Here is a 10000-nt window from a genome sequence, read left to right on the forward strand (position 1 = left end):
AAAATTATTAGTGAAGAATATATTTTCGTCACCATTAATTTTACATTTTAAAAAAAAAAACTTGATTTTAAATATTTTAAGATTATTTGGTGAGAAATATATTTCCGTTACTAATAATTTTTAATATTTTGAGACCTTTTAGTGAGGAAATTATTTTGTCACTAATTTTGGATGGAAAATTTTGACAAATTGGATTGTAATGAAAAAAAATAGACTATTAATTTTTTTTTTTTTTTTTGTGTGTGTATGTGTTTATCAATTTTCCTTCTATATCTCTCTCTCTCACTACAACAAATTACAAATTTGGTAACTAAAAAATTTCATAAAATACCTAAATTTATTTTTTAATGAGAATACTTTCACATTACTACCCAATTATGATTTATTTTTATTTTTTTTCATATTTTTCTATGTCTTTACATGCTCCCAAAATTACAGCGCCAAATTTTTTTTTGATTTAGCGCCTAAATTGAATAATATCAAAATTTCAGTCCCAAAAAAACTTTTCATCTCCTTGATTAGAACTTTGCCCTAATCTATCTATAGTTCCTTCACAAAGCTGTAACAGAGAACCATCGTGAGTTCATACTCCACCGTGAAGACGGTTCATCCACCACCGTGAGTTCATCCTCCATCGTCAGGACGGTTCGTCCTCCACACCGTGAGTTCATCCTGCACCAACATCAAGCTACAGCACCATCGTGAGTTCCAGGTCAGTTTGTTGTCTCTCTCTCTTTCTCTACCCCTCTCTCTGTTCAGGTCTCTGGGTTTCCCATTCTCTACCCTCACTCTGTCTTCGGACATGTTTGCGTAAATGGAATTCATTGTTAAGTTGAGATTAAAGTGATTCCATTCACTACTTCTAACATCTCCAAAACTTCTCTACTGTAAAGGGTTCTATGAACAACTTGAATGATTTTAATTTGGGGAAAAAATATAGAAAATAGAATGATTAGCATGTTATGTATTCTAATTATGATATTTATATTCTACCCAATATAATCACTGAAGTGAATGAATTATTGGTGATTCTACACACAGTAAAGTCTCATGCTTCTGATTATGGGTCTACTAGGTGTTTGATAAAATGCCACAATGGCTAATTTTTTCTTCATTGTTTTGTTTATTTTTTTATTTTATTTTTGTTGAGCAGCAGGATTGGATAATTATAAAATCTGATTTATCAATTTGTACATGTCAATTGTCCGGTGGATGAATCTCAGTTTCATTCCCTATGCATTTATGCTCTTTAATTTTTCTGTTTGTTGCATCTGTTATTTTTTTTGTTCCACAGATTGTTACTCTTTCGTACAGAGCTCTAGAGGTTTTATTAGGATCAACTCATTCTTAAGTTTACTTTCCTATAAAGTCATTGTGTTAGTGTTGATATGCTTGAATTATTTGTCATTTACTTTCCTTTTCCAGATTTCGTTCTATTTTTGAACTTGAAGGATCTAACGGTATTTTAAAGTCTTTAAATCTCATGCTTTGTTGATAATTGCCTTTGAAAGCATGGTTTTATTTGAAGTTCATTATCTTATGAAGCCATCTTTTGGATCCACCGATAGAATCATTGATGGGTTATTTTCCAGTACCATTGGACTCATCTCTTCATGTCCTGAGGATGTCATTTTTTTTTAGTTCCATCAGTTGAATTGTATTATTTTCATTGACAAACTAGTTTTTCATTTCTAAGGTTATTGCTTAATTGATTCCTTTCAGATCAAGGGAAAGGATTCCATAAAGATCTTATAAAGCTGATCTCAGATGCTGTGAACATCCCTGTGATCGCTAGTAGTGGTGCAGGAGCAGTTTGAACACTTCTCGGAGGTTTTCACTAAAACAAATGCATCTGCTGCTCTTGCTGTTGGCATTTTCAATCGAAAGGAGGTACAGTAATAAATCCTAAACTGTTATTATAAATATCATCAATATTGACGATACATCCTTATTTTCAAGACCTTGATACATTGATACGTTTCAATATTTATATAAATTTCTCCAATTTATCTATATTCATATTTTTTAAGTTGTGATATATCCTTTTATTCGGTATTTTATTCCTTGATCCTGCTATATGTAATTGGTAATTACATATTATAAAAAAGAGCACTTGTTAAGCAAAGGCATAGAATTTAGAATGTGATTGGAGGATTGCCCGTTGGACCCTTTTCAGACATCGATCAGATGCTACTGTAGAACCTCATTTTGGGAATTGGTTTGGAATTATTCAGTATGCTATGAAATTTAGTACTCCCTCCGTCCCAAAATATTAGTCCCTTATTCCATTTTTCATTATCCCAAAATATTAGTCCCCTTTCAAAAATTAAGAACAAAAGTAATACGAATTTCCTATTTTACCCTTCTTTTAAATTCATTAATAACATAAAAAGTACAATTATGACAATTGATATTTCTCAAAAAAATATACTATCAAATGATAATTTTGAAAAATCAATTTTTTTAAAGTGCAATAACTATACTATCAAAAAAAGTTAGATTTCCCAAAAGAGACTATTATTTTGGGACGGAGGATGTATATTTTTGTAGCCCTTTGATTATCGTTGACATGCCGGTATGTAATTTGAGACAGTGTAGTACAAGGTTGAGATGTTTGTAAACGAAGGCATAAACGAAGTGCTGTTTTTGTGTTGTTTAGTTGACCTCAAAAGCATAGGAAACTTGTGCAGTGTACCCATATTGACTCCGCAACAATATGTTTAATTTCCATAAATTTTGGCAATTTTTTTTGTCATGTTTCTTTTTTGTTTTTGTGGGGGATGGGGGGTTTAGTTTGGACGGTGTAAAGTGATTAAGAATTTGTCAGTTACTTGTGAAATGTACTCTTCATGGTTTCAGCGCTCATGACGTGTTGATTTTACCATTGACCTACTCACTGGTCCACAACTAGGAACTAAAATTATTCTGATTATGTAGGGAGATTCAACAGTTCACTTCTTGATCAGCAAGTGGATCATGCAAGTATAGAAACTTTTTATTTTTTTGTCCTTCTAGCGTAGGGGTGGACACTCCCAATCCAATTACCTGAAAACTCTAGCTATGGATGGACGAACCGTGATCACATTGAAACCTATTGCTCTAAGGTGGCTTGGGCGACAAATGTCTGGGTATGGACTAGAGAGTTTAGTCTGAACTCTCAAATTGTGCTATGTCCGCTATACTTTAGAAGTTTAAATTTTGTTCACTTACAAACTCAATATTGAGTTTGATCTCCGGTCCATTCTTGGAATGGACAGAAGCCTAACTCAAAATTATTTCATCATTAAAATTTGTGATTGAAAGAGTTGTTGAATAAATTTGTGTTCCTCCATGATGCACACATGGTAATTGTTACAACAATAAATGAGCTGAGTTAAATTTGAATCAAATAGTGGCATTTCAAATTTGGTTTAAAATCTTATCAAATTTACTCGAGTCAAGCTGACTCAAGTTATGAGATTTTGAATTCAATCGAACTGATTACAAGTTGAACTTAATAATTGTAGTAGAGACAAACTGTGAGTCTAAGGAGTTTGAGAGAAACTTCATAGAAATCACCTCTGTCTCTGTAATTGATCGGCAGGGGACACAAATAGTAATAATGGATATTGCGGAGATCGACTGAGATTTAGCGAGCAGGGTAGGTTTTTGATGTGACTGATAAGAGTTGAATGGTTGGTTTGACCACTGTTGCATCTTTGCTTTGAAGTAGTATAACCACTGCCTCTCTCCCTCGCACATTTATTACATTCCTCCTAGTTCCAATTGTCATTTTCACAAACTTAGTTCTGCTCTGCTTAATATACATATACAATCTGTACTCTACCGAGTTAATATTAACATACTTGAACGGAACATTTTTTGAGTAAAATTCTAAATAATTTTTTTAAAGTCATTAAATCTCATGCTTTGTTGATAATTGCCTTTAAAGAAATGCTGCAAATCTCTAAAGATGGAGATCATGCTATAGCAGTCCTTGGGCTAAAGTCTTTATTGGCTGTTTTCAAAGACATTATACCTGGGTAAAACATTTTAGTTTCCTTCCATAGTGCTCTGTGTGCAGTGTTCTATGAACTTATTATTATTATTTTTTTATTTTTTATTTTTAATTTTTTTTTCTGTTTTCATTACCATTCAAGTCTTTTGCTATTTTTTGAATGTGTGTTACAGCTATCGAATTAGGCTGCCCACTGAGAAGGAGCAGGAAATGGTTGTTTCAAAGGTTGTTAAGAAAATGCAGTACTATGAATCCACCCTCCTATCTACATACAAGGTTCAGCTTGGCACTTTGTGAATGGCTAATGGAAATGGAGTGTTGATGTTAATTTAAGCTTTGAACTCTAGCTATGGTATTTGCTTCCTTGTTTTGAAGTTTTTTCCGTCTGTACATGTGCAGGGATACTTGCAGAGGTTGATAGCCTTAGAACAGCAGGCCTCATTTCAGCGTGTGGCTATTCGTTGTATCTGTACTTTGCTAGATTCAGTTCCCCACTTCAACTATCGTGAGAGCTTGTTAGCTGCTGTTATTAAGAACATAAGTTCTGCGGATGATGTTGTAAGGTTTTGATATATCTTTATTCTTTATTTTCCATTTTCATAAATTTTCAGGCAGTTATTGAGGAAACATGCTGTGTAGCATTTTTTTTAAACATCTTTTAGTGCGTTAGCACCTTTACTAGCCTTCGGTTTAAGCTGGGGTGTATGAGAGTTATGACACTGGTTTGAATACCGATCATGTATGTTTTCAGTAGGACCATCTTCCAACTATTGAAATTATGGTCCTCAAATTTGATATTTCGATCATTCATGATGGCGGTGAAATTGGCCTTTTTTCTTTTTTTTTTTCCCCCTTCATATGGTGTATCCTATGAGGTGGGGTGAGTGGGAATAAATGGGGTATGAATGTGATATGGGACCAAAATTTGTCCTTTTTCTCAGCTAAGTAAGAGGATTCCACTTCAAAGGCGTGATAGTGGATGGTAAGATCCCAATCAGACATCTCAACTTCTGGAACCAAAATGTTCATGAACATTTGCAACTTCTGCCACTTCCACCCCCACCTTTACACTGTGTGTGCTTCTATCATTGTTATCAATGGTTTACTTCCATCACCTCCCCTTATTCCACGGTACTCTATTACCCGTGTCCACATGATTTTCCTCACCAACTTACAGTATTTATCTACCATAACGCTAGTTGAAACCACATTACAGCTTCCAAAGCATGCATTGATATTGCCAGTGTAGCCATAACCCCATAATTGCTTGTGAGGATTTAATGCCTTTGCGGTTCCTCCAACAAAATTACCTCGCTTCAACTACACCTACAGTTGACTTGGTATTATTTTTTTCTCACATGCTGCAAAATATGTCTTGTGATTTCTACTTTCCTTTTTTATTTTTTTTATTTTAATTATATAAAAAGTAAAGGTTATTGTTCATTGTTGTCCCTTCCCCATTGTATTATAACATAGTGAAAAAAATTGTCTGATTCTTTCACATCAACACCGGTATAGGATTCCCATGTGTATTTAAAGTGTCATCACCCCTTCAAAAGTTAGGCCCTTTTGAAGGTGGTGCTTGTATTGTGCCTTAGTGCTGTTGGATCTAACGTTTTAACTTTCCCTCTTCGCCCTTATATTATAATTTAATGAAAAAGTAAAAAAACGATGCACTTATTCTCAGCATGAAATCTTTGCCACATAAGATTGCATGGTTTTTGGTGACAGGAAACTCTGTTGTGCCACTGTAAAGTCTCTTTTTATAAATGAGGGAAAGCATGGTGGTGAGGCTATTGTGGAGGCAGTTCAATTGATTGCAGAGCATGTGAAAGTTTATGATTGCCAATTACATCCTGATTCCATTGAGGTATTTATTTATTTATTTATTTATTTTTTTGATCAACAACAAATTGGTTTTGCATCATTTAGGTTCGCCATGAACTATTAAAAGTTGAATTGAGTATAAATCATAAAGGTTAATCTAGTTTATTTCTGAACATTGTTGCGTGCTACTTTATTTTTTTTTGAGAAGACTCTAGATGATATGAGCCCCTTTATGTTTTGTTCCAATCTTATGTTTATCATCATCTCTTTTCATTGTTTTGAAGGACTTTGTGTCCTTCAGGTATTTTGTTTTATTTTTCTTATTGCATATTTGTTGTGTGTGCATGTGCTTGTCTCTGTATGAAGTTTGTGTCTTTGCATCTATTTTTGCGTCTCTCTTTGCACCAGGCTGTTCTGCAATGGTTGTACATAGAAAGCCCTCACATGTGACTGTAGATAAAAACACCCTATATGCCTACGCCTGCAGAATGAGAAGTGTGTGGGTATTTTTTTTTTTTGGTTCATTATTGGAATGGATTTTTGTATTGTCAATATCAACCTACTTGAGTACAGCACTAAAAGAATGGTGCTATGTCCAAATGCAAAAATGGGACATTACACTGTCATTGCCATTCACTGTTTTATGTCATGTATTCATAAAAAGTATACATACTTCCGTCGGACACTGTCTATGGTAAGCCGATTGATTTCTTTTTTTTTTGTTCACGCTCAACTTTGCAGAATCAGATGTCTTGTTCAAGGGAATATTTGTTCTTTGTACTTCACTTTTTTTCCCGATTGTGTTTTTGTGGTGCTGTGCATTGTTTGGCTTTTTGAGGTTGGGGATAGTGTCTTACATTTTAGAGAAAATGTTAAATATGAGCACAAGACGTAGATGAGTGGTGTATGTTCTTGAAAAGCTGAACATTTTCAAAGAAGGATAGTGATGGACATATTCTTTAATTAATCATTCTTAAGTTTTATCATCTTGTGGTTTCCACAACAAAGGATAGTGATGGACATATTCTGTTTACAAAGCTAGATCGTATTTTGGTCAATGAGGCTCGGCTTAGCATCTTGACCGAGTCACAGACATTTTTTGCTCCTCCTGGTATTTCAGATCACAGTCCTGGAATTGTTATGGTTAGGCCTGAAGCAAAACATGATCATATGCCTTTCAATTTTTTTAATTTTTAGTCCTATGTACGAACTTGTCTCTAAGCTCAAATCTCTTAAAGCAGTTCTTAAATCTTTTAAAAAGACTCACTATAGTAATACCTCAGTTAGAGTTGCTGAAGCAAAGTTCAGTTAGAAAAGCTCCAAATTGATGTTCAATCTAATCCTTATCATGTTGCTGCTATTGCTTCTGAACTCTGGGCATTTGCTTGATTGTCATAATTTATTATCTTTTTGGCGTGCTCCTCTTAGTCTTAACTCTAGCTATCACCATTTTATTGTTATCCATTTTTAAATGTTTGAATTGACCTAATGCGTTGTTATTCATCGGTTTTCTAGGTTATTGATAAAGTTCAACAGGAGACAAAGAGCTGTGTAGGTATGTACTGCACTTATCTTTTTATTCAGCATGTCCTCTCTCTTAGCTTATGAAACAAATGTTTTTCTTGTAAACTCTGCTTAGCTTTATTTGTGAGTTCAATTAGTGATGTGAGTATCAATTTAAATGCTTGAAAGAGATCAATTGGTAGCACGGGACTTCCGGTTTAAAAACTAAGTTGAAAAAGGCACTCTTTTCACACTTAAGCTTGAAAATAGGCCATCAGGGGCTAAAATAGTGTAATAGTCATTAGGAGGACTGAGGAACATCTCAAACACCTCGGGAGAGACAAATGTAAGTTGCGGAAACTTATAGAACTAGCACGGGGCTCCTGGTTTGAAAACTAACTCAAAAAATGCACTTTTCTCACACTTAAGATTGAAAATAGGCTATCAGGGGGCCAAAATCGTGTAACAGTCACGAGAAGGCGTGGGGAACACTTCCAACACCTCAGGAGGGACCAATGTAAATTGTGAAAACTTACAGAAGTAGCATGGGACTCTCGGTTTGAAAACTAAGTTAAAAAATGCACTTTTCTAACACTTAAGCTTGAAAATGGGCCTTCGGGGGCCAAAATCGTGCAACAGTCACGAGACGGCCTGGGAAACACCTCAAACACCTCGGGATGGACCAATGTGAGTTGTGGAAACTTACAGAACTAGTACGGGACTCCTAGTTTGAAAACTAAGTCCAAAAATGCACTTTTTCATACTTAAGCTTCAAAAAATAGGCTTTCGGGGGCCAAAATTGTGCAACAGCCACGAGACGGCCCGGGAAACATCTCAAACACCTCGGGACGGACAAATGTGAGTTGTGGAAACTTATGAAACTAGCACGGGACTCTCGGTTTGAAAACTAAGTCCAAAAATTCACTTTTTCACACTTAAGCTTGAAAATAGGCCTTCGGGGGCCAAAATCGTGCAACAGCCACGAGATGGCCCTGGAAACACCTCAAACACCTCGGCATGGACCAATGTGAGTTGTGGAAACTTACGGAACTAGCACGGGACTCCCGGTTTGAAACTAAGTCCGAAAATGCATTTTTTCACACTAAAGCTTGAAAATAGGCCTTCGGGAGCCAAAATCGTGCAACAGCCACGAGACGGCCCGGGAAACACCTCAAACACCTCGGGAAGGACCAATGTGAGTTGTGGAAACTTACGGAACTAGCACGGGACTCCCGGTTTGAAAACTAAGTCCAAAAATGCACTTTTCCACACTTAAGCTTGAAAATAGGCCTTCGGAGGTCAAAATCGTGCAACAGCCACGAGACGGCCCGGGAAATATCTCAAACACCTCGGGACGGACCAATGTGAGTTGTGGAAACTTACGGAATTAGCACGGGACTCCCGGTTTGAAAACTAAGTCCAAAAATGCACTTTGTCACACTTAAGCTTGAAAATAGGCCTTCGGGGGCCAAAATCGTGCAACAGCCACGAGACGGCCCGGGAAACACCTCAAACACCTCGGGATGGACTAATGTGAGTTGTGAAAACTTACAGAACTAGCACGGGACTCCTGGTTTGAAAACTAAGTCCAAAAATACATGTTAAATTATATATGTTATGGATAAGATAATAATTGTCTAACTAACATTTTTTTTTTTTTGTGTTTCATTTTTTTGCAGATTCGAGATTTGATATGGACGTGTTTGTTAATTTGGAGGGCCGATGGTAGAATATGGACGTGTTTAATCCGCCCTTGATATTTTATTTTTGTTAATATTAGTAGACATGTTTTTTGTTGGATACTAGGAGATGTGTTTGGTAATCTGCATACGGTTGATATTATATTTTTGTAGATATTAATAGACGTTTTTTGTGGATATTAGGAGACATGTTTATAATCCACATGCAGTTCATATTATATTTTTGTGGATAGTGCTAAAATTCGATTGTGATGTTTATGAAAATGAGCAGATTTTTGTATTGATTTGTAATAGATATTTTATTGAACAGGTTATTGAAATGCGTAGGGAATTGTTACTGAAAAGAAAAAATTTCGGAAGAAAATAGTGTCTCCATTTTCAAAATTTTTAATTTTTATTAGTGACGAAATAAAAAATGTCGCTATTAGTTTTCAAAAAACATGACGAATAATGGTCACTAATGATATAGTACGAAACAAATAATTTCGTATATTTCGTCGCTAAATTGAAATATTTGGTGGCAATGTTTTGTCATTGAATAATTTTTTTTTTTGCTCATTTTAGTGACGAAATTTTTTTGTTACCTTAAATCATATCATTGGTGAGGGAAACTTTCGTCACTAAAATATATTTGGTGACGAAATATTTCGTCGCAAAAAATAATTAAAATAAAATATTATTTAGTTTTGGTGACGAAATTGGTGTTTTAGAGGACGAAAAATTCAACATTTGGAGACGAAACATTTCGTCGCCAAAAATGAAAAATAGGTGACGAAATTGTTTTTCGTCACCAGGTACTTTTTGTGACGACGTATAGGCCACGAACGTGGTGACAAATTTTTTTCGTCACAGATCACTTTAGTGACGAAATTTTGATGTTTGGAGACAAAACCAATCTGTCACTAAAGGCATTTTTTGTTGTAGTGACAGTGGCAGATATGTAAATACGGCGTTTACTTACAATTTCTCGCGC

At 35.2% G+C, this 10000-nt stretch overlaps 1 protein-coding gene across 2 annotated transcripts; it reads left to right on the top strand.

Annotated features, from left to right (window-relative positions):
- Positions 1–496: 496 nt before the first annotated feature.
- LOC145789075 (nucleolar complex-associated protein 3-like) lies at positions 497–9347 on the top strand. 2 transcript variants are annotated; one of them, XM_082881934.1, is made up of 7 exons: positions 497–712; positions 1723–1890; positions 4171–4273; positions 4397–4560; positions 5729–5867; positions 7340–7379; positions 9007–9347. In XM_082881934.1, the coding sequence occupies exons 2-7, from the start codon at positions 1847–1849 to the stop codon at positions 9054–9056; spliced, it is 540 nt and encodes a 179-aa protein (XP_082738060.1). In that variant the 5' UTR covers positions 497–712; positions 1723–1846; the 3' UTR covers positions 9057–9347. The 2 variants fall into 2 exon arrangements, with proteins under 2 accessions (XP_082738060.1, XP_082738059.1); XM_082881933.1 differs by lacking the exons at positions 497–712; positions 1723–1890 and adding an exon at positions 3908–4022.
- Positions 9348–10000: the final 653 nt, after the last annotated feature.

This window comes from Camellia sinensis, chromosome 8, assembly GCF_055761805.1.
Source record: "Camellia sinensis isolate YWXY chromosome 8, ASM5576180v1, whole genome shotgun sequence".
Lineage (NCBI taxonomy): Eukaryota > Viridiplantae > Streptophyta > Magnoliopsida > Ericales > Theaceae > Camellia > Camellia sinensis.

Coding starts and splice junctions, on each gene's coding strand:
- LOC145789075 (XM_082881933.1), top strand. CDS start 3,934: ATGCTGCAAATCTCTAAAGATGGAGATCATGCTATAGCAGTCCTTGGG. Junction 4,561..5,728: donor TCTGCGGATGATGTTGTAAG/GTTTTGATATAT, acceptor TTTTGGTGACAG/GAAACTCTGTTGTGCCACTG. Junction 5,868..7,339: donor TACATCCTGATTCCATTGAG/GTATTTATTTAT, acceptor TCGGTTTTCTAG/GTTATTGATAAAGTTCAACA.